At 34.3% G+C, this 24,582-nt stretch overlaps 1 protein-coding gene across 5 annotated transcripts in view; it reads left to right on the top strand.

The window, feature by feature from the left end:
* AKAP9 (A-kinase anchoring protein 9) overlaps positions 1–24,582 on the top strand; it is a 177,826-nt gene that overhangs the window by 33,743 nt on the left and 119,501 nt on the right. For 4 of the 5 annotated variants that reach the window (XM_045185209.2, XM_024577162.3, XM_045185210.2 and 1 more), the window contains exons 4-12: positions 3,731–3,784; positions 4,143–4,313; positions 5,191–5,346; positions 6,198–6,395; positions 12,760–15,144; positions 17,598–17,811; positions 19,685–19,764; positions 21,891–22,026; positions 22,741–22,826. In XM_045185209.2, coding sequence (XP_045041144.2) covers positions 3,731–3,784; positions 4,143–4,313; positions 5,191–5,346; positions 6,198–6,395; positions 12,760–15,144; positions 17,598–17,811; positions 19,685–19,764; positions 21,891–22,026; positions 22,741–22,826 — 3,480 coding nt within the window. The remainder of the gene's footprint in view (positions 1–3,730; positions 3,785–4,142; positions 4,314–5,190; positions 5,347–6,197; positions 6,396–12,759; positions 15,145–17,597; positions 17,812–19,684; positions 19,765–21,890; positions 22,027–22,740; positions 22,827–24,582) is intronic. The other variant, XM_024577161.3, reaches the window with a different exon arrangement.

Raw genomic sequence — 24,582 nt, 5'->3', positions numbered from 1 at the left:
CTCTTAAGCTAACTTTGAGGCTTCATCATTCCATTTAATGATGTTAGACTGGTTTTACTGAGCTAGGATTTCAGGGGATTTCTCAGCCATTTTCACCCTTTCAGGAGGCAGAAGAGTCATCAGTAGATCAAATATATAAGCACTGTAATACTTTTCATATTGGAACTCTTAAGGCATCACTTTTCAGTAATACCCCACACCCCCAAGATGAAATTACTTTTTAGGCAACACACATATGGAGTGGGCAAAAGTACGTTAATAATAATAACACATAATACAATCAGTAATAAATAATACAAGAATAAATCTGTTTTTGCATACTCAGAACTATAAACCTACTTTTTCCCTACCCCTGTATTATATAACTACAAATGCTAGATTTGCAGTTTATTAATCTTGGCTGCTCTGGTTTGCATCTGATTGTTCCAGCATTTCAAAATTACATAGTTTTAATCATAGAGCACATACTTATCTTGTATTTTGTCTAAATATCACTGTAATTTTTGTGGTATGTAGAGAAACAAAGTGATGTAAAGAGTAGGGGCTTTGGGTCCAGAAAGCCCTGTGGTCAAACCTCATCTTCATCGCCTCCAAGCTAAACTTGGGCACATCACTTAAACTCTGAAACAGAATTTCCTTACTTGTAAAATAGAGGCAATAATATCTACCTCACAGGGTAGTTGAGAGTGTATTTGATAATATTTAGTATGGTGTTTGGTACATAAAGGCAATTAGCAAAGCTTTTCTTTATTTTTCCTGCTTCTCGGTGGTAGTATGCTTTTCTTTAAACTAAGTGTATATGAAACAAGTGAGTGATGAGAATTCTCATAACAATTATTTTCAGAAAGATTTTAGATTCTCATTATACATTTAGTTGTAACTTCATTTGGAAATTTTAGGTATAGATATGGTGTGAGCTTAATGTTCTTGACTTCTGTGGCTCCTATACTTAACAGATTGAAAAATGGATTCAAGCCTAGAGAAAGAATCAGATAGTTTTATCCTATGACCTACTTAAGATCTTTTTGTATAAATATATATCCAGTTACATATACTAGAGAAATCAGACTAAATAAAAAGATATCATTTTATAAATTAATTTAAATTATACATGTTGTTTAGTCCTCGATGAAGGGACATTTCATATCCAGAATGTCACATTTTTCTTGATAATCTTTGAGCAGAAAGTGGGGAATGCTATAGGCAACATAGAGACAAGACAGGTAGATAAATATGCTTTGCTATGTATAGAGAGATGAAATGATAGTAGGGTATGCAATTTCATTATGAATTTCATCTGTTTATGTAACACTTCCTAGCCAAGGCACTTGTATGACTCATATCATTTGTGGAGTCAGAAATATTGTCTACAGCCATGAAGTAATGTAAACTTACCATTTCAACTCTGACTTGGGTTTCTTTTTTAATACTTCATATCATTTTATTCTTCTCCCTAGCTGCCTCAGTTTTATTGAGGTATAATTGACAATTTAAATTGCATGTATATTTAAGGTGTACAGTGTGATTTTGATACTCAACTTTAATTGTGCTTGGCTCCAATTCCCTGAATCAGCTAGGACTTGAACTCCTGTAATTTTCATGAACTTTAACGAACCATTACATTTTTCTTATTTTTTTATTAAAACATTTATTAATATTTTTGAATGTTTGTATCACCAAATTAAGTATGAGAATAAAGTAATAATCATAAATAAATTAAAGATTGAGCTTTTTGTGTGTGTTTTTAATGTTCCTAAAAAGAAGAGTTTTGTGTGGATAGCATTTTATAGTTTAAAAAAAAATGATCTTTCCAGTGATTCTTTCTGAATAATAGCAGCACATTATTTTTGAGATGACATGTCATCTTACAGAACATTTTAATATTTAAAATGTACCTATTTGGACTTTCCCAAATCTTTAAGTTGTCTGTACAGATTGAGTAAATCTGTGAGTTCAGAAAGAATATATTACAATAGTCTGAAGGTTGAATAACTGAAAAATGCCGCAGCGAAAAAGGACATTAAGAGAAGTTGATCATTTTTTCAGTGAAAAAGTCTGTTAATCTAGTCTACATGTTTCAGGTTATTAATTTACTTTCATATTATAGTTTACCAACTACAGTGTTAGGTAGGCCAGTGTACAAAGGAGAGATAAATGTTCTACCCTTTAGGTATCAATAAAATAATTATCTGTATTAAAAATAATTTATTGCTAACTATTAATTATCCTAATGTTCTGTTGAGTACTTCTATTCTAAATTTGAAATGTTTTTTTAGTTCTGGTGAATAATCTTTTATTACCTATATACGTGATATTAAACCCTTAAAATTTATTTAAATTGACAGGATTTTTGTATTAAGTTTTGCAAACAGTCATGTAGTAGTTTAAGCCAAATACATATGCATTAGTCAAAGTGTAAAATTTGATTAACTTAGGAAAAATTAAGCTTAATATTGGCTACATAATGTGTTAGATACTGTTATAAATAGTAAATAATTTATGTAATAGTGACATCACCACTTAAAGGAATATCCGTTACTTAATATATTTGAAGATATTAATAAAATCTATTTTGCTACATTGTTACCCTACAGTGAAATTATAGTAGACACCTATCAAAATGCTTCATTTCAGAGTCAAGAAAAATTAATTGAAATTTAGAAGAATTTAATTTGGAAGTTATTGCAAGTGACTTGGTATTAATGATCTTAATAGAGGTAGTACTCCTGTCTTCTGATAGTTTTTATAGGGTTTAATATTGTGTTACCATAAAGGTGAATTTTTTCTTTTACTTTAGCTTTGCTTTTCAGAAATTTTCCTTAGCGATAGGAAAAAAAAACAAAGAAATCAAATTTTAATAAAGAAATCTTAGTTAGGCTCTTCATTTTTTAATGTGTTATGGTCCATGTGGATCTAATTCTAATTATAGAGTATTCTGTCTTATGTATTTCAACAGTAAAAACTTCATTATCTCGGATTCTACTAACATAGGAGTGTGAAGGATTAAGATGTGAGCAGAACAGATTTCATTTGTATATTGTGAGGTGGAGGGAGAAAAGATTGTTAAATAGATTAATTTATCTGAAATTAATCTCCCACCAGGTCAACCCTGGAGACTTATCAGTCATCCTTCTTCCTACCACAAAATGTCTGTGGTCGAGACAGGCAGTAATATGTATGGGAAATCTCCACGTCCCTCAGGGTTGGCATGGCTGTGTAGTGCTGCCCTCCGGGGGGGGGGGCGGGGGGGGGGAGTTCTTGGAGGAGTGCTCCTTGCCTCTTCCTCTCCTGTGTCTAGACCTGCTTATCAGCCTTCAGTGAATTTGTAGCAGTGTTACTTTCCATGGATAAGACTTAAAAAAGTTACTTAAATGATTTTTAAGGCAGTGTTTTGTAGAAGAGGATCCCGTAACTTGAAGTTTATAGTTACCCTTATGAAAACAAAACAAAAACTGCACTTAGTTAGAACTTTAAGTCACTTAAAAGAAAATGTATAGTGCAGTGTTTTTTGCATTGCAAATACTCTCAAATGTATGGGAATGATTTGCATTTGAAATGGTCTGAATGTCTTTTAAATACTTAAACTTAATCACTTATATCTGTTTTTGCCCATGAGACATTTTCCCAAGGCATAAAAGAGGCACGAATACAGTTAGCAGATATATAATTGTTAGCTTTAAATAAAATTCTGTTTTAAATCATAATATATCAGGAAATTGTTTTTGTACAGGTAAATGGTTGCAGTTTTGTGGTGAAAACAGGAAAGCCTACAAATTTATTAAGGGTACAGTATTTAAAACTACTCATGATACTAATGTTTTATACTATTTAAAACCATCTGGCTTACTAACAAAGCTTTTTTCTGCATGTACTTCTTTCTGTGGTGAAATCCGAAATGCTCTTAATGTTTAACAAAACAAAATTATCCACCTTTTGTTATATAACTCGGTTGTAACAATTTGCAGATATCTTGTTTTTGCTTTTGAGATATGTATAAAACTGACTACAAAGTAGGTTGCCATACCAGTAAACTCCCAGGTGAGAGTGATGTTTTAAAGAGGACTTTGCTTTGAATATATGAATTCCTTTTCCTGAGGAATGTTGCTAGTACCTGAATTATTCAGAATCTTGGATTGATTTAGGAAGAAGAATTTGGTGTTGATGATTCTTATTCTGAACATGGAGCACAGTACAGTCAGACCCACCTAGAGATGTTGGAAAATGAATTGGTTGGGAAACAGCATGAAATTGAAGAGCTAAACAGAGAACTGGAAGAATTAAGGGCCACCTACGGTACTGAAGGACTGCAGCAAGTATGTTTACCTTATGTGGCTTTTGTTACTCACAGGAACAAAAATAGAAAGTTTGAATGATAGTATATGTATAGTCTTTAAAGATGGGGTTGTTAAACGGTCCCTTTATTTTTCTTCTGTGTGAAATTTTTTATCTAAAGTATTTTATCTTCCTAAATATAAGCTCACAATTGTCAATTTTCCAATGCCCTACTATTATTTATCTGTATATGGGTGTATACGTAATAAGCATGCTTGCTTAAAAACAAGATTTTATTAACAGGGCTAATAAAATGTGGACTCTTTTGTTTAACTTTATGAGATAGGTAGGATGAAATCACTTCAGAAGAGTAGATTATTTTTGTAATCAGCCTGAGAGAAAATTATTTTGCAAACCACATCAAAATATGATGATTTAAACTAATTTAAAATGTCAGTGAGTCTTTGTAAGTAACCTCTTGTTGTTAAAATGACATCTGTTGTTTTTGTCAATCAGTTATACAAACTAGATGAAATAGGACATTGATGAGGATGACAGAATACATTGCAGGTTCCTCTCTCCAGAAAAGAGTGAGGATTGAACGTGGCTGTGATGGTGTTGCCTAGGAACAGATTGAGGCATCCCTAAAGATATGGCATTGTCCTTCTGGAAGTGGATACATGGATAAATTTAGACCTAATATGTTTTGTTCCTACATTCAGACAACTTTTTTAAAAGTTGATTTGGGAGTAAAACCAATTCCTGCAAGTTAATAGCTTCAAATATGGAAAAGGTTGCTTGCAAATTGTAATAATTTTATCACTGAGTTGAAATCTATTTTTGAAGAACAATTAGCTGTAATAATCAATTTTGTTTTAAAAAGTAAGTCTAGTACTTAACTTCACTTATGTCCTTTAGTTACAAGAATTTGAAGCTGCCATTAAACAAAGAGATGGCATCATAACCCAGCTTACTGCGAATTTACAACAAGCAAGAAGAGAGAAGGATGAGACAATGAGAGAATTTTTAGAGTTGACAGAACAAAGTCAAAATTTGCACATTCAATTTCAGCATGTAAGTATTACTAATAGAACAAAATTTATTAGAATTTTAGTAAGCAATTAAATTTTTTTTCACACTTTCCAAAACAAATTTATATTTGTTTAAAATCCACTTGCTTATTTTGTATCTTGTTGGAAAAAATAGTGAATACCTGTTGTTATGTTAATTAAGAATTTAATTCATACTTCTTGAATGGTTTCTTTTGATTTCTTTGTACTTCTTTTTTATCTATATTTTGAAATCCAGCAAAACTTTGTAAATATCATTGGGTGGAGTTTTGCATAAATTAACATCTAGTCACATCCTATCTTTGCCAACTCTGGTATGATTTTATTTTAGTTAGAGACTAAAATGGTAACTAGACTGCATATACTCCCTTAACCTTCGATTAGTAATTTAATTGTATTAGTCAAGGTTTCTGATGGCAATTAATGGAAAATAAATAATTTGAGATAGCTTAAGCAAAAGGGATGAATTTAATGGAAGTAATACAGGCTTATCCTGCAGAATTTAAGGTAGAAATACAACTAGGCCTTTGAAATTTATTGGGACAAGAAAGTCATCAGGAATCCAGGAAGAACTATATTTCAGGCCCCATTTCTTTCTGCTTGTCTGCCTCAGTCTTACCTATCTCAGACTATTTTCTCAGCCTTATTACGGGAAGACCAGTCTTACTGGTTCAATGTGGATAATGTGCCTATACTTACCTGATCAGCCATGGTAGTATGTTTGCTGGGGTCTTGAGCCTGTTGATTCAACACAGCTCCCAGAGACCAAATGTGAGCCAATACCTGCAAGAGTTGTCCATTCCTTAGGGCAGTCACTTCTGAATTAATACTTTTGGGTTTCTTTCTGTTTTCAAGTTACAGGCCAGTGAAACTCTGAGAAACAGCACTCATAGTAGCACAGCTGCAGATTTACTACAAGCCAAACAACAAATTCTCACTCATCAGCAACAGCTGGAAGCACAAGACCATCTGTTAGAAGATTATCAGAAAAAGAGAGAAGACTTCAAAAACCAAATCAGTTTTTTGCAGGAGAAAATTAAATCATATGAAACGGTATGTTTATTTTAAAGAGGCAGCAGCTTTACAATTAACTTTAAAGTTTTATATGAAAGTGTTTATCTTTTTGTTATGTACATTAATCACAAAATGTTATAATTAATATAAAAAGCTCTTTTAAGTTTGTAAAATAATTTTAAAAGCAATTACAATCTCACAATAGTAGTTTCTAAGATACAACTCATTACTGAGTTCCTTGAGAGTGATCAGCCTACGTTGAACTGAGTTTTCAGGAGAATCTATAACTAGAATGTCTATTCTTCTTTTTCTTCTACAGGTATTTCTACTTATTTTAGCCATGGTTATGAAATTCTGAAAATATTTTTATGTCAAAATGAAATTTTATGGATTCTAATTAGGGAAAAAATGAAGTCAGTTCTCTTTATTCACTACTAGTTATGTTTTGTATAGTTTCCTGGAACATTTATTTAGCAAATAAGTGCCCCTTGGGGAGACAAACATACACACACACATATATATCTCATATCAAATCTTGACATCAACTCATCCTGGTAGATTATATTTTATTTATTTTTCTAAAGATAAAATTAGGTTCAGAAGTGTTAAGTGCCTTGCTTGTACCCTCCCCACTAACAGTTGCCAGTGTTGGGATTCAAACTCTGTCCAGTTGGCCCAGAGTCAGAATATCTTGCATTATACTGCACTGCCCCCTACTGTCTTTATTCTCCTCTCCGTCCATCCTCTTGAGAGCAGAAACAAGAAGGCAGACTGTGGTTGCCTTGTTTGATGTCAACTGGAAATATGAATGTCCAACAACTCAAATATTTTGTACTCTATGAACTTCTTTTTTTAAAGTATATTTTATTGAATTTGCTATTACAGTTGGCCCTTTTTTTCTTCCCCTTTATTCCCCTCTGCCCTGCACCCACCCTGCCGTCAGCATCCCTCACCCCTTAGCTCATGTCCATGGGTTGTTCATTTAAGTTCTTTGGCTTCTCCATTCCCTATACTATTCTTAGCCTCCCCTTGCCTATTTTGTATCCACCATTTATGCTTTTTATTCCTTGTACCTTTTCACCCATTTTTCCTACCCCTCTCCCCACTGATAACCCTCCATGTGGTCTCCATTTCTGTGATTCTATTTCTATGCTAGTTGTTTGTTTAGTTTGCTTTTGTTTTTTAGGTTCAGTTTGTTGGTAGTTGTGAGTTTATTGTCATTTTATTGTTCATATTTTTGATCATCTTCTTTTTCTTACATAAGTCCTTTTAACATTTCATATAATAAGGGTTTGGTGATGATAAACTCCTTTAACTTGACCTTATCTGGGAAGCACTTTATCTGCCCTTCCATTCTAAGTGATAGCTTTGCTGGATACAGTAATCTTGGATGTAAGTGCTTGCCTTTCATGACTTTGAATACTTCTTTCCAGCCCCTTCTTGCCTGCAAGATTTCTTTCCAGAAATCAGCTGACAGTCCTGTGGGAACTCCTTTGTATGTAACTGTCTCCTTTTCTCTTGCTGCTTTTAGGATTCTCTCCTTATCTTTCATCTTGAGTAATGTAATTATGATGTACCTTGGTGTGCGCTTCCTTGGGTCCGGCGTCTTTGGGACTCTGTGGGCTTCTTGGACTTATCTGAAGTCTGTTTCCTTTGCCAGATTGGGGGAAGTTCTCCTTCATTATGTTTTCAAATAAGTTTTCGATTTCTTGCTCTTCCTTTTCTCCTTCTGACACCCCTATGATTCGGATGTTGGAACATTTAGAGTTGCCCTGGAAGTTCCTGAGCCTTTCCTCATTTTTCTGAAATCTTGTTTCTTCATTCTGTTCTGGTTGAATGTTTATTTCTTCCTTCTACTCCAAATCGTTGATTTGAGTCCCAGTTTCCTTCCTTTCACTGTTGGTTCCCTGCATATTTTTCTTCATTTCACTTTTCATAGCCTTCACTTTTTCCTCTATTTTGTGACCATACTCCACCATTTCTGTGAGCATCCTGGTCCTGATTACCAGTGTTTTGGAAGGCAGCTATGCTCACCACTGTATCACCAACGCCATACCTGATTACCAGTGTTTTGAACTGTGCATCTGATAGGTTGGCTATCTCTTCATGGCTTACTTCTAGTTTTCGAGTTTTGATCTGTTCTTTCATTTGGGCCGTATTTCTTTGCCTTGGGGCACCTGTTATGTTGTAAGGGTCAGAACCTTAGGTATTTGCCAGGGCAGGGTGAGCCACTTTACCATGTTGTGGTGCTGTATGTGGGCGAGGGGTCAGAGAGGGAGCGTTGCCTCTTGCTTCACTCTCACCCCACTTTCATTCACTTCCCCAGTTACCCAGAAGCAAATTGGGCCTTTCTGGTGCTGATTCCAAGGTTGGTTGTTTTGTGTACATTCTAGGACCCCCGTGGGTCTCTCCAGAAGACTCTTCTGTGAGGCTGCGAGTTTCTCCCATTGCAGCAACCCCCAAATTTTTACAGCCAGAGGTTTTGAGGCTTTATTTCCCCACGCTGGAACCCTAGGTTGTGTGGTCTGTCTCACTCTCCAGTTGTTCCTCCCAGTTTATCCACAGGCAAATGTGGGACTACCGGGTCCACCAGCTGCTGCCTTGCCATGCGTCCTCTCTGCCCCTCCTGCAGGTCTGAATGAATGTTTCTTCTTTAACTCCTTGCTTGTTGAACTTCCATGCAGTTCGATTTTCTGGTAGTTCTGGTCATTTTTTGTTTTTAAGTTTGTTCTTGTCCTCCTCTGGTTGTGTGGGGAGGCAGAGTGTATCTACCTATGCCTCCATCTTGGCCAGAAGTCTACCACTCTGTGTACTTCTGAAAATGACCGAGAGGATTGTTTTTAGTTTTAAAAATAAATTTTATCAGTAGGCAAATTCACAAATACAGTATTTGTCAGTAATGAAGAGAGATAGTACATATAATACAGTACTTTTTTAATAAACTTAGGAGGTACTTCTGTAAGAAGTTGAGAAATTACAAAGACAGAAGTATTGTTTGGTTAATAATAAAATTATTAGCTAGCCTCTATTTTTGCGCACATGGTACCAGGCAGTATTCAGAGCATTTTGCATATATTAACTCATTGAATCATTGCAATAGCCTTCTGAAACAGAGGTACCATTTCCACCTCCATTTTACTGATGAGGACCCCAAGGCAAAGCAAGAGAAGCAGTTTGCTCAAGGACATAGGTAGTAAGTTGGTAGAACCAGATATCAAACCTAGGTAGTCTGACTTCAGAGACTGTACTCTTAGAGGAAAATAGAGAATATACAGTTATAAGATACTGAAATTATGAAATAGACATGCTTTACAACCAAAGTAATTTAAAAGTCATTAGGTAGATAATTATAAAACACCTGTTCTGTATCAGGCCCTTGCAAAAGATAGTGATGTTAAAGTGTGTCCTTTTCTGCACTGGAATTCATGGTGTAGTAGGCCATGTACACAAGACACCACACAACAAAGATAAGTGTAGGTAAAATGTGCTGAAAGTTCTGAGTAGGAAGTGATTCAGGGTAGGTTTCAGGGAGGAGGTGATGTAAGAAGTGATCTGCAAGTTGAAACAATCTCTTTGTAGTGTTTTGTTTCCTCAACAGTTGGCATAATGTGTGGCCCATAGCAGCTACTCAGTCTTCTTTTGGTAAATAAGTGAATAAATTATGGATCTGAACTCATAGAGGTGGGGAGGACATTTTTAGACAGAGGATGGAGTGTGCATGATGACCCAGGCTAATAATACATGTTGAAAATGTGTGGGAGCAAAAAAATAGTTTAACTAGAAAACAGTATTCTTTGAAAGTGAGTCTTTCCAGGACAAAAGTAGGCAGTCCAGGTTAGAAGAGCCTGAAAATTGGATTTTACTGTATTATATTTTACTTAGCAGAATAATGTAAGATTATTTAAAATACAAACAATTCATTTATGTAGGAGGAATAACCTTTGTTTATTTGAATGTTAGTAAGAATACTTTATTTTATTTTCTCTCTCCTTTTCTTTGAATGAATCCTGAGTAATTCCATCAGAGTAGCTGAGGGACTAAAGCATTAGGGTGACAGTTGAAACTGTCCTGGTTCCCTGGATAACTGCACTGGTAATTCCAGGCTTATTTGCATTGTCCTAATCCTTTGAACTTCCCGTGGTGCAGTAGTCACAGGTAGGAAGTACATTATTCCCTACTCTCTCAGGTCTGTGTCCAGAGGTAGAGGGATCATATCTTCAACCACAGAGCTTTTTTATTTTTATTTTTTAGCAATACAGAATACGTGGTTTAAAACCATGCATTTTGGAATAAATGGTACTAAGAAAAATGAACCATGAATTTATATTTAATAGTTGAATGAAGAATTATTGTTGTTTGTTTGCAGTTATATCAGGTGATGGACAATTTTGAATTAAATGATACTGTTTTATGAGGGGCTTTCCCCCATAGAAAATCAGGAAATAGAAATGTTACGGATTTATAACAATGTTCACATTTTCAAGACAGATTACTTATTTAACAATGTAATTTAAGTTGACCTCCAGGAACTGATTTTACTGTCTTATAGTTTCCAAATGCCCTATAGATTTTTCTCATATATAAGTATATTACATTTATATATAACACAGAAAATATATTTTGTTATTAATATTTATATTTTATGTTAATATAATTATTAATTAATATATATTAATAGTTACTATATTTTTTAGTTTTGAGTATCCTGTGAGATAAAGGAATTAATATCTTTATTATATAGATGAAAACACCAAGATTTCAGAGAGTAAACTGATTTAAATGTCATATGGTAGTGCAGAAATTAAAGTAAGAAGGCTCAGTCCTTGGTAGTAACTTATGATGACATTGGATGGGATAGGTGATAGCAAGATAAAAGGTGATAGGATTTTGCTTAGGCTGCTGCACAGGATAACATTCATTGCCTTGGTTAATTTATGTAATAAAGTATCTGGCCTTTTACTTTTAGGCTCAGAAGTCTGATTTGGTTTTTATTTTCTATCAACTGAGACTTGAGCTGTCAAAGGTGAACTCAGATTTTCCAACTTCAAGAGGCTAATGTTTAAATCTTAAATATAAGATTATTGATTTATAATGAGAAATAATTTTTCCAGTGACCTGTAACTTCAAGTTCATTGGATTTTACTTTTGAAAAGCTAAATAATAATAAAAGAAAGCTGTTTAGTGAGCATGAGATCAAGGGGTGTTAGAGGAATCAAATGTTCAGGGCATTAGGCTGTGGTAACCTGATGTGTTCACCTCACAATAGGAATGATCATGCCTCTAGATTGGAATTCTTAAATTCTGTTTGCTACAACTCCCTACATTGCTTTCTACATTTGGAATGCTCTTCCCAGAAGGATCAGAATTCTCAGACTCCTGGCACCTTGGTTCTCTTCCCCAGACTGTACATAATGGCCTCTGCCAGCATTTCCCTCTGGGGCTTTCCTTTTTCTGGACTTTGACATTCTTGTTTTGTATACGTCAGTGTATTAATTCAAAGTGCATTTAAGTCCCTTTGCCCTGGAACTCTTGTCTCCTTAAGGTAATTCAGTTTACTTACTTACATTTTTTCTATGGATTTTATTTTTTTCTTTGTTCTTGAAACTACAGCCCTTAACTACATTACTTAAGCAACCAAGTAAAGAGACAAAACTTCCTCTGGGGCTTCTGCCTGACTCCTTGGTATAAGACTCCTCCGAATGATTCTGATGCAATCATAGCTTGGTATGCGATCTGGGTTTAGGCTTATCTACAATTACAAAATAGAATCCCAAACCAGGAAGAAGTATCTGTCCTGCTTTCAAATTTCCATTTAAGCCAAAAGTCTAGGACCAAGTTGATATATCATAAATGGTGTGGTTGTCTTGCATGTCACTTGAGGTTCAACCACTTAAGTGTTGCATATCCCTAAATTTCTAATTCCGTTAGGCCCCAGAAATGAAGTTAAGGCATTTGCCCATCAAACACCTTCAGGTCATTAGAATATATGGAAGGAAACTTGATTTTTAAAACTTCTAAAACCATAAAGAATACATATTAAATGCTCTAACTGGCTAGAGAAGATACTAAATGCTTACAATATTGTTCAGTAAAGAAGATGAAAAAATATGATGATTTAGACATATTTTAATATGACTGTTGAAGTTAAAACTTTGAATCATAGCACTAGCCTAAGAAAATTTCTTTCTTCCAAGAAGACCAGCACTACTCTGCTTACTCACAGGTAGTGCTGGGTAAACAAGTCCTGTGTCTCATTGCCTTAGGGAAAGTTGAGGGACAGATCCAGCCATCACTTTTTATACAATTATGTAAAAATACTACTCTTTAAGTAATGGCGTTAAGTGACATAAGTTGCCAGGAACTAAAAATACCATTTTTCTTTTTTTCTTTTTTCTTTTTAAAGGAACAAAATAAAAGAGTAGAAAGCTCAAATAAAGAAATACAAGAAAAGGAGGCAGTCATTGAAGAATTAAATACAAAAATAATTGAAGAAGAAAAAAAAACTCTTGAGCTAAAGGATAAAGTCACAGCTGCTGACAAATTACTGGAAGAACTACAAGAACAGATTGTACAAAAGAACCAAGAGATAAAGAACATAAATTTAGAGCTGACTAATTCCAAGCAAAAAGAAAGACAGTGTTCTGAGGAAATAAAACAGTTAATGGGGACAGTTGAAGAACTTCAGAAGAAAAACCATAAAGATAGCCAATTTGAAACTGATATTCTGCAAAGAATGGAACAAGAAACACAAAGAAAGTTAGAACAACTCCGGGCAGAGCTGGATGAGATGTATGGGCAGCAGATAGTGCAGATGAAACAAGAGTTAATAAAACAACACATGGTACAGATGGATGAACTTAAAACACAGCATAAGGGAGAAATGGATAATGCTTTAAGATCATATCCAAATATTACAGTTAATGAAGATCAAGTAAAGTTAATGAATATGGCAATAAATGAACTGAATATAAAATTGCAAGATACTAACTCCCAAAAGGAAAAACTCAAAGAAGAACTTGAAATAATTTCAGGAGAAAAGTCTGCTCTACAAAGACAGCTTGAAGACCTTTTTGAAGAATTGAGCTTTTCAAGGGACCAGATTCAGAGAGCTAGACAGACGATAGCTGAGCAAGAAAGTAAACTCAATGAAGCACGTATGTCCCTTAGTACAGTGGAGGATTTGAAAGCTGAGATTGTATCTGCATCTGAGTCCAGGAAGGAACTAGAATTAAAACATGAAGCAGAAGTTACAAATTATAAGATAAAGCTTGAAATGTTAGAAAGAGAAAAGAATGCTGTGTTAGACAGAATGGCTGAATCACAAGAAGCTGAATTAGAGAGACTGAGAACACAGCTTCTGTTTAGTCATGAAGAAGAACTTACCAAACTAAAGGAAGATTTAGAAATTGAACATCGAATAAATATTGAAAAACTTAAAGATAACTTAGGCATTCACTATAAACAACAGATAGATGGCTTACAGAATGAAATGAGTCAAAAGCTAGAAACCATGCAGTTTGAAAAAGACAACTTGATAACTAAGCAGAATCAGTTAATTTTGGAAATTTCAAAGCTAAAAGATTTACAGCAGTCCCTTGTGAATTCAAGATCAGAAGAAATGACACTTCAAATCAATGAACTTCAAAAAGAAATTGAAATACTCAGACAGGAAGAAAAGGAAAAGGGTACACTTGAACAAGAAGTTCAAGAATTACAACTTAAAACTGAATTATTAGAGAAACAAATGAAGGAAAAAGAAGATAACCTTCAAGAAAAATTCGTACAACTTGAAGCAGAGAATAGCATTCTTAAAGATGAAAAAAAAGCCCTTGAAGGCATGTTGAAAATATGTACTCCTGTTAACCAAGAAGAAAAATTACTTTTCATGGACTCCATTAAATCCAAATCCAAAGATGGTAGCTGGCAAAAAGAAATAGAAATGCTAACAGAGGAAAATGAGGACCTCAAAAAACAATGTATTCAACTAACTGAAGAGATTGAGAAGCAAAAGAACACTTTTTCATTTGCTGAAAAAAATTTTGAAGTTAACTATCAAGAGTTACAAGAGGATTATGCTTGCCTTCTCAAGGCAAAAAATGACTTAGAAGATAGTAAAAATAAACAAGAGGTGGAGTATGAACACAGGCTTAAAGCACTTAGTGAAGAGCTTCATCATTTGCAAAAAATAAACCCAACTACAGCAAAAATGAAAAGTTCTGTCTTTGATGGCGACAGAACTTTTATAGCAGAGCCACTGGAAATTGGTGAGGTTGTTGAGAAAGATACAACAGAACTTATGGAAAAACTTGAGGTGACCAAGCGGGAAAAATTAGAACTGTCAGAGAGACTGTCTGATCTTTCTGAACAACTAAAACAGAAACATGGGGAGATTCATTTTCTAAGTGAAGAAGTTAAATCTTTAAAGCAAGAGAAAGAGCAAGTTTTATTGAGATGTAAAGAGCTAGAAATCATCATTAGCCATAATAGGACAGATAATATGAGGGGATGTGATGTTCAGTTAAGTTCTTTAAAAGACAGAGTTGTGACTGTGACAAGCAGCGGTTCCGAAGGATCGATTTCCACAATAAATACAGATTTTGGTGAATCAAAAATAATGGAGGATGAGAAAATGCCTTTTGAAAATATGAATATTAGAAAAGAAACCAAGCAAGAACAATTGTTTTTGGATCACTTGCCATCAATGACAAATGAATTATCACTTAGGATAACTGAACCCAGTGAAAATGATAAACTCCAGCAGGAACTTAGTGTGCTTAAATCAGAGCAGGTATGTTTACTTATTTATATATGCTAAAGCACATTGTTAGTGTACATTTCATACTAAAAATGTTTTTATCTTCCTAAAACATAAATTAACCTGCTTGCAGGAGAATGAAACTGAACACTATAATGTAATTTTCATTTGGGCCTATCATTCATTTATTATTTCTTTTATCTGTTTTTTCTTAAATATCGTTGGATTTCTTTCAGTTAATCTATGTTGTACATTCTGCTCAAGAAATAAAGAAATAGTAATGATTTCACATTTTCGTTGGAAAGATAAGAGTATAAATAACCTTGTTGAGAATGTAAGCTTTAGAAAAGTTTTTTTTACTTTTTTGTTACAATCCCAAAGCTTGGTTTCAGAATTTTATTTCATACTGGTGTTTTCAAGGTTCCACAACTGAAAATTAACTCTTAAACTTTAAAGTACTCTATGGTTGTTTACTAGTTATGAAACTATTTCCTTGGGGATGGGGAATCTCAGTTTAGTTGAGTTTTCTTCGAGTATTGTTACAAGGGGGGACCCAAGAAAAGATGGAATTTATTTATAAATAATTGTGTATTTATTCTTACACGTTTATACTTCAGTCAACCTCAAAGTACTTTCCATTTGATGCAATACAGCTGTCAAGATGTTTTTTCCACTGCTCTAAACATTTTTTGAACTCAATCAATTTTGATGCCTTTTAGCGCTTCTGCCATTTTTTATTTCACCTCTCCCACATGGGCAAAACATTTCCCTTTGAAGACTTTTTTCATCAGGGAAACAAAAGGAAAAGTTGCTTGGGAAGAGATTGGGTCAATAGGGAGAGTGGAACACTGGGGTCATGCCGTTTTTGGTGGAAAACTGCTGAAAACTCAGCACTGTGTGGGCAGATGCGCTCATAAATCACCCATAATGAAATAGGCAAACATGCTTATAGGGTCTTCAAAAAAAAATTCACTGAAGCCAAGTGCAGCCTCTCACAGTAACGTCAGCTCCTGTACTGATGCAGATGGGTTCCTAAAGCGAAGAGAAGGCCCCACAAATTAACATTTATTTAATGTAATTTAATGAATCTCTACTATTCTAGGCACTTGGGATATAACAGTGAATAAAGATAGGCAATAAAGAACAAAGCTTATATTTTAGAAGAGTTAGACATTAAATAAAAGACAAATGTGTAATGTCAAGTGGTAATAAAGTATGGTGTGAGGTTGGATCTGCCAGAAGTAAGGTGGTATGTGCTTTTTTTATGTAGGTTAGGTCAGTGCAGACCTCAGGTCATACTTGAGCAGATGAGTGAAATGAGGCAAGAAGCCAGGTCAGCAGGAAAAGTTTAGTGTTCAGTAAGTGCTTTTGGGAAAATATCCATACACTGTTAAATGTCAGTGTAAATTGGTACAGTTATATAAATAAATAGGTAACATCTAATACAGTTATGTGCATTAGCTACAACCCGGAAATTACACTTCTAGGTTGTTCTCAGTGTGATCCCTGTCCAGCAACATCAGTATCACTTGGAAACTGGTTAAAATTCAAATTCCCAGACCCCACACCAGATCTGCAGAACCAGAAATTCGGGAGGAGGCACCCCGCAGCCTGTTGAAATAAGCACTCCAGATGAATCTGATGCATGCTAAAATTTGAACCACTACATTAGAAAAACAGTAGCATATTTGTACAAGAGGATGTGTGTAAGAATTCACTGCAGCATTTTTTGAAATATAAAAAAAGTTGGAAATAATCCAGTTGATCTCCAAAAAGGAAATGGACAAATTGTATTGTATTCATATATACTACACAATAATAGAAATAATCTGTGCCTAAATGGGTAACTCTGAGAAGCATATTGAATAAAGAATAGTTTGTAAAATAAGTACCATTTTGGACCATTTATGTAAATTCTTTAAAACTCCAGGTATACTACATTGTTGACAAATATATTGAGAAGTAATAGTGTAATAAATGGACTGGACTTGAAACTAATTTCTCACAATGAATTATCTCTGGGGAAGGGGGAATGGGAATATAGTAGATTAAATTTTATTTATGTTTTTATTTTAAACCAAAAAAAGTGTGCAGGTAGTTTTTTTTAAAACAAAATATTAGTGTTTGTTAATTTTGGATGTGTATACATAAATGTTTATTACATGTACTTTGTATTTTTACATTTAAAATGTTATTTTTAAATAGAAATCAAAGATGAAGCCATACTAGCTATTCCAAATACGAAAATTTACCATAAAGTTGAGCTAATGAAAGCACTGTGCTTCTTTCCTTGAAAAAGACAAGTAGATCAATGCACCAGAGTGAAAAGTGAGACAAATATCAGACTTCAGTTTTCTTACATGAATTTTTTATCTATAATTTCATGTATTTTCTCCTTGTCATCAATATATGCAAGAAAATAAAAGTTAAATTATTTGATTTGTCATTTTAAAATTTTCTAATGTGTATATACATTCACTTTTAAGAATGATTTAAGGCTACAGATGGAAGCTCAACGTATATGCCTCTCTCTGGTTTATTCAACTCATGTGGATCAGGTTTGTGAATACATGGAAAATGAAAAAGATAAAGCTCTTTGCAGTCTTAAAGAGGAACTTATATCTGCTCAAGAGGAAAAGATCAAGGAACTTCAGAAAAAACACCAGTTAGAGCTACAGAATATAAAAACACAAGAAACAGGTAAATAGTTTTTAACAAAATTACAAGTACTATGAAGCAATTAAGTATCACTTAGAGGCCACCATCCTGGGATTCTGTCCTTATCTTAGAACCCATAGAGGAAGGTAACTGTATATCCCAGCCTTGGATTCATTTGTTCTTACAATCATTGAACATTCATTAAGCGCTTAAGAAATCTAAAATCACTGAAATATTTTCCTACAGGAAGTCACAATCCAGTGGGAAAGCAATATAAAATAAACTGTTAGAAAACAGTAGGACAATTTCTATAATAGAAAATTGAATAGAAAGAATGGTAGGCGAGAGGAGAAATGTCTAGTACTTCCTAGGAGGGTGAGTAGAGTAAGGCAGTGGGCAGGAGTAGGAAGGTTGGAATTTCAGGGCAGGCTCCTGAATTTTAGAAGCATGAGAGACCACGTTTCATTTTGGAGAAATGAGAGTTTAAGGTCTGTAAAAAAGTAGGGAATAAAGCCCAAATTATTGGCAGGAGCTTGATCAGAAACACTTTACATACCCTGACTGAAGCATGTTTAAGTTTTATGCTGTAGTGTGGCTAACGTAAGATTTTTATTTTAAGATGACACCATTGGAGCAAATTAGGGGTGATGAGATTGGTGATGAGAAGAACAGTTAAGCAAGTTTGGCAGTGATTCTGATAAACAGTAAGACATTTAACCAAGTATCATTTGAGAATGGAAAGGAAATTTTAAGAGTTTAAGAAGTAGGCTGTGGCTGGGGTGGGGTGGAGGGCTGGGGAGAAAATGCAGACAATTGTAACTGAAGAAATAGGCTGTAGTCTGCAGTTAACATTAGTAGTAAAAGGGAGAAGAGAATGATTCCTAAGTGTTGGGGGGGTTCTTTTTTTCCCTCCTAAGTTTCTAATGGGTAACAATCCAGGGTGACTCTAGTCATGCAAGTTTTGGGGAAAAATAATAAATTCCATTTGGAATGTATGGAGTTAATAATACCTATTGACTTTGAAAGAGATATCCAGTAGGCAGTTAAAAATAGATGTATGAAATTTAAGAGTGAGATTTAGGCTCAAGATAAAGATTTGGAAATCAAGTCATTTGAGGTCAAGGACAAGAAGATGGCCTGGGAGACCACTAAGTTAGCCAAAATACTACGATGGTACTATGGGAAACATTTAAGGACCTTAAGTGGATTTAAGTAGACCTCCTCTGTTTAAGATATCTCTAGGCTGCCACTCTTAACAGATTTGCCTGTGGGAATAAGGTGGTTCATAAGTTTGTCGCATGGAATTGCTCTGTTGAACAGAGTAGAATTTAAAGAGTGGCTTAAATAAGAATATATGCTTTTTCACTTCAGGAGTTCTTTAGGTTTGAATTTAGTAAGATTTTAAGCAGGTATTATTTTTATTGGTATCCCCTTCAGGTAGAATCTGCCTGTTGTTTTTCAAACTGGAAGTTAATTAATGGGTGATAAGTCAGTTTATTGAGTGATGGCCAGCATTTTTTAAAAATAAAAGTGGAGTAGAACACAAAATTCTAGAGTACATGGCATGTAGAAAGAGTTAATATTGATTTGTGAAATTTTGTTTCAGTTTTACGTGGATGTATGTAATATGTTATATATGATTTATTTCTTGTACTGGGTTACAGTAAAAAAATTGTCATGGCATTATATCATTTTGTAGGATAGAAATTGAAAATCTTACAGATTTTCTGAAACAGTTAATATTGAGCAGTAGAAAATAACTTTGAAAGAAACAAAGAATTTAAAACTAATCTTAAAGTTGCCCTCATATCACTCTTATAAAAATAATTGCAGAGAAGCTTCCAGGTGACATAGGTTTAATATGATAATAGTACTTTATGTAAATTGGATGTCTCATTTCAATATCTCTTATTAGACAATGGAATGAAGCCCTTACAAGTGCTCATTGGAGAACTTCACAAGGCAGTATCTGAAGAATGTTCTTATCTTACACAGGTAGGATATTAAACAGGTACTTTCACACAAGAAATGTTAAATTTCAAGTTACTACTAATTTGATGAGCAGAATCATCCAACTTACTTTTCCCTGCTCTCTTACTTCAATACTGCACGTGGAAAATGTTCCTGAGTGTTTTAGTTTAAAATGAGCAATTTAAGACTTTTTTTCTGGTGATAACTTTGAAACCAAAGAAATTCAGGTAAATTATCTCAGCAGTAGAACAGACAATAAGTGTAGCTCATAAGAAACCAATGGACCAATAGAGTCTCCAGCAGGTGTTTCCTGCCCCTGCCCACTTTGGTGGTTGAGTGAAAAAACTAAACATTCTGACTTATACTGTATGTAATTAATCATATTTGTGAAGATGGGGTGAAAATAGGAGCCCTTCTGGACTGCTGTTGGGAGTGTACTACCTCAAGAAGCAGCTAGGCAAGGTTGAAGACTCGTGGACACCCCACAACCCACTCTTTTACTTCTAGGTAGGTTCCTTGTTGCACACAACCAGCTATGCCATTGCAAAAGTGTCTGTGTAAAGTTAAAGTATATTAAGTCAGAAATGGGAAACAACTCAGATTTCCATCTGTAGGCAAATGAATAAACAAATTGTGGCAAATCCATTTACTAGAACATCACTTAGCAGTATTTGATATGTGTACTAATGTCAATAAAACTCAAAGGAAAAAACTATAAAAACATGCTAGAGTAATCACCTCTGGGCAGAGAGAGGAGTGGATGAAATGGGATATGTAATGCACAGTTTCTTTTAAAAGTATGGAGATAATTTGACAAAATATTAGTGTTTATTAAAGCTAGGTAATAAACTATTTTTCTGCATATTTGAAATAGCTCAAAACTTAAAATACATGCTTCACCTTGTCCCTGATCTCTATTCCAGCCTGTGCATTTGTAAATTGAAGGGGAAGAAGGGTAGTTTAGTTGGGACAGACAATGCTACATTACTGATTCTGAGTACCTATAAAAGTACAGTATCGTGCCAAGAGGGCGGGGGGCACAAATAACCACACCAAAGTCTTTATTCACTCAGCTATTCTTTAGCCTCCACTTTCACCAAAGGGTTCAGACATTGTCCTTTTGTATCCATTGTTGATAGTAAATATGGAAAGAGGGCCCAAGTCACAAGTTCATAAGCTGAGTTCTTCTTTTCTTTTCTCCCATCAATGTCTTTACTTGACCCTTAATCTCAAGTTGAAATATGAACCAGCTTTTTGTAACGGAACGGCCTTCTAGAGTTTGTCATGAAACCTAGTCTTGTCACCAATCATTGATGTTGCCGTGGACTAATTATTTCATCTTTGTGAATCCTCATTTGTAAATTGGGTGATCATTCAGGTTTCTATCAAGTCTGATATAAAACTTCAACTTAGGAACTGCTGAAAATTGAATATATTCAGTTATTGACAATAATAGTTTAACACGCATATTTCAAGAAATAGCAGCAGTAAACAATTTGCCTTTTAAGTCTAGAAGTTGATTGTTATTTTCAGTTGTGTGAGGGGCATGTGTTAAAAAGCTTATCAAATAATTATGGTGCATGTGTTTTAAATGCTGATAGAATTATCTATTGCTCAGGAGGAAAAAAACAGAATTATGTGTCAAATATTTTTAATCTTTGTGTGTGTAAACTATAGAAAACTACTCTCATGTTATAGAAAAGTATATGAATATAATCTACTTGATATGTTATAATTTCTCCAGAATTTATAGATTTCTTTCCAGTCATCATTTTTGAACTTTTGTCCTTGTCTTCAGGTGTTTTTACAAGGATGGTTTACATTACAGTGGTAACATCAGAATAGGATCCAAGCTAGGAAGTGGCAACTTAAAATACAAGATACATTCATAATTAGAAGAAAGCAGAAAAAGTTACAGTTTTATGTAGTGACGATTATCAGTATTCCTCATCTAAGAAGAATTTCATTTCCTATAAGAGATTTAGACTTGATACTTCTTTTGCAGATTGATTTGATGTATGGAAGAGTGTTTTCTTACTGACTTTTCTGTTATTTTGACTGTCTTTTGTATATAGGAAAATGTTTAGTGACCTTTAGCGGAAGAAATCTTAATTTTAATTCCATAAAATAACCAATCTTTTTGTTAACAGACTTTTTGCAATGTCCTTGGTGAACATACTCCTGCTTTAAAATGCAAATTAAATGTAGAAGAGAGAGAGAATTCTGGTGTTCATACTTCTGAAAATCAAGAATTAGAATGGCAAGATTATAGATACGAAGTTCAAGGTAATAAAAGCTTATTAACATCTTATTAATCACAGTACTTAATTTTCTTAAATCAGTTGATGCTAAATTTTTTCCTTCAGTCATGGTTTAATCACTTAGCCTATTTAAGTTTATCATCTTAATATCTTGTCTTTATTTCAGTTTGCAAATTCATATTGAATACACATTTTTAATAATGCAGTAGTTGTGATATAAAGAGAGCTGGAGCTGTCCACAAGTGTCCTTCTCTCTCTACCCCTGTTCCTCTGCTCCCATCTTTTCCTGATTATAATTCTTTCCTTCATTTTATACCATAGATCCAGACTTTTAAAAGTTATTGTATTTATTGAATAAGTTTATGTCAATGGTATTTTTTTTAAGAATAAGAAGACAGTTTTTCTTAATAGAAATCCTATATCAGTTTATTTTTCTGAATTGCAGCCTCAATTCATTTCTTGGTGTTTCTTGACAGATAAAATTTTTTTGTTCCTGTCTACTTGAACAAAATGTGTACAGATTAATATGTAAAAATAATGAATATTTTAGTATGAAATTGTCCAGTTATCTTTGTACTGGCTATTTTACATTAATGAGATTTTAGGGGTTTTTATTACTAAATATATGAAGTTTACTTCTAGCAGGCATATGAAAAATGAATAGATAAGTAGTACTTACTGAAAGAAGCAGACTTTTTCTAGGGAGTGAAATTATTATAATTGTTTGCTTATTGTCTAGACTTTCAAGAAAATATGCAAACTCTTCTCAACAAAGTAACAGAAGAATACAACAAACTTTTGGTGCTTCAGAAACGATTAAGTAAGGTCTGTGAAATGGAAAATGTATCTTAATGTTTGCATTTATTGTATTACCTGCTGTTTTTGTAAGCTTCATTGACCATAAATTTCTTAAATAAGTAAGTGAACATGAAAAAGTAGATAATTATAATACTAGTGAGTTGAATAAATTTCTGCAAGTCAAAAACTATTTACTTCTTTAGAGAGTTTTTGAAATCATGATATAGTAAAATATATGTAAAATGTCAAACAGTAAACTTCGTGAAATTGTTGCATTTAATTTTACATATGACTCTAAAGCAATGGGTCTGTATGTTTTAGAGAAAAATAGTAAGTAGTTCAGTTGTTTAGAACACAGCGAGTATGTTTCACACAGTGTTGTACATGTCAAATTTCTTTTAACACTTTTTGTAGGCTTCTGCTAGGCAAGTCAGCTGTCTCCTGCACTGTGGCTCCCTTCGTGTGTGCTTTAGGCTGCTGCTTCCTCCACCTTGCTTCATCAACTCTTACACCCCTTTTCTGTTTTCCAGAAATTGTGGGAAATCTCTCTTGATCTCTTATTTTGTTGATTATGGATTTATATTTTAAGATTATTCACCATCATTTTAATTGAGTTATGGGGGGGCAAGGGGGGGTATATGTCAGAGATCACTGACGTAAATGCCTGCACAGGCTTAGCTTTTAAAATAAATGAAGACCAAGTGAAAGCTGGAAAAGTGAAACCTGGGGAAAACATATGTCATCTAAAGTGGGCAGAGGCCGCTCAGCTTCACCCTGATGTTGCCACATGTAGGAATTGGAGCCCATTGTTGCTGATTCTTTAAATTTATCAATTTTATGTGGTCTTTTGCTTTTAAAGATGTTGAAAAGTATTAAAAGTAAAAGATTATTTTTAATGGGGAAACAATTAGAAGAAAACAAGCAACAAGAAAAACTGGTCCCCAAAAGAACACTTCTGTAGCCTGGATTTAAAGTCATACCTCCACTTTGCAATCTTAGGTATTAAATACGTGCTGAGTATATCTTCTTTAAATTTTTTAAAGATTGTATTTTTTTATTTTAGAGAGAGGAGAAGGTAGGGAGAAAGAGTGGGGGAGAAACATCCATGTGTCAGAGAAACAATGACTGGTTGCCTCTTTCACATGCCCCAATCTTGGACCAGGCCCCCCGCCCAGACAGATGCTATGATTGGGAATTGAGCTGGCAACCTTTGGCTTTGCAGGACAAAGCTTAACCAACTGAGTCACTCTGTCCAGGACACGTGCTCAATATATCTTGAACCAGTTTTTCTTCTAATTCTGTAATTGTTTGACTTCATAGTATTTACTGCTTTCTTTTTAAAAATATTTTATTTATTTGTTTTTAGACAGAGGGAAAGGGAGGGAGAAAGAGAGGGAGAGAAACATCAATGTGTGGTTGCCTCTTATGCGCCCCATACTGGGGACCTGGCCTGCAACCCAGGCATGTTGCCCTGATTGGGAATTGAACCGGAGACCCTCTGGTCCTTAGGCCAGTGCTCAATACACTGAGTCATACCAGCCAGGGATATTTGCTGCTTTCTTAAAATATTTTCTCCCCTTAGCTTCTATGATTTCAGTTCTGTGGCATTTCAGCCTTCATTGTGGGCATTGCCTGCCCTGTTTGCAGTCACCAGGGTGTGCAGTGCTCTTATCCACTCCCCTGGCATCCAGATCTCCATCCCAGATCCCTTCTTACTCCTGAGATGCAGATTCCTGTATCTAACTGTGTATCTCTGTCCTTGAATGTTCTTTAGGTATGCCTC

The sequence above is a fragment of the Desmodus rotundus genome, chromosome 6 (assembly GCF_022682495.2).
Source record: "Desmodus rotundus isolate HL8 chromosome 6, HLdesRot8A.1, whole genome shotgun sequence".
NCBI classification, from domain to species: Eukaryota; Metazoa; Chordata; class Mammalia; order Chiroptera; family Phyllostomidae; genus Desmodus; species Desmodus rotundus.
The sequence above is the reverse complement of the archived record's forward strand: the minus strand, read 5'-3'. Positions and strand labels throughout refer to the sequence as shown.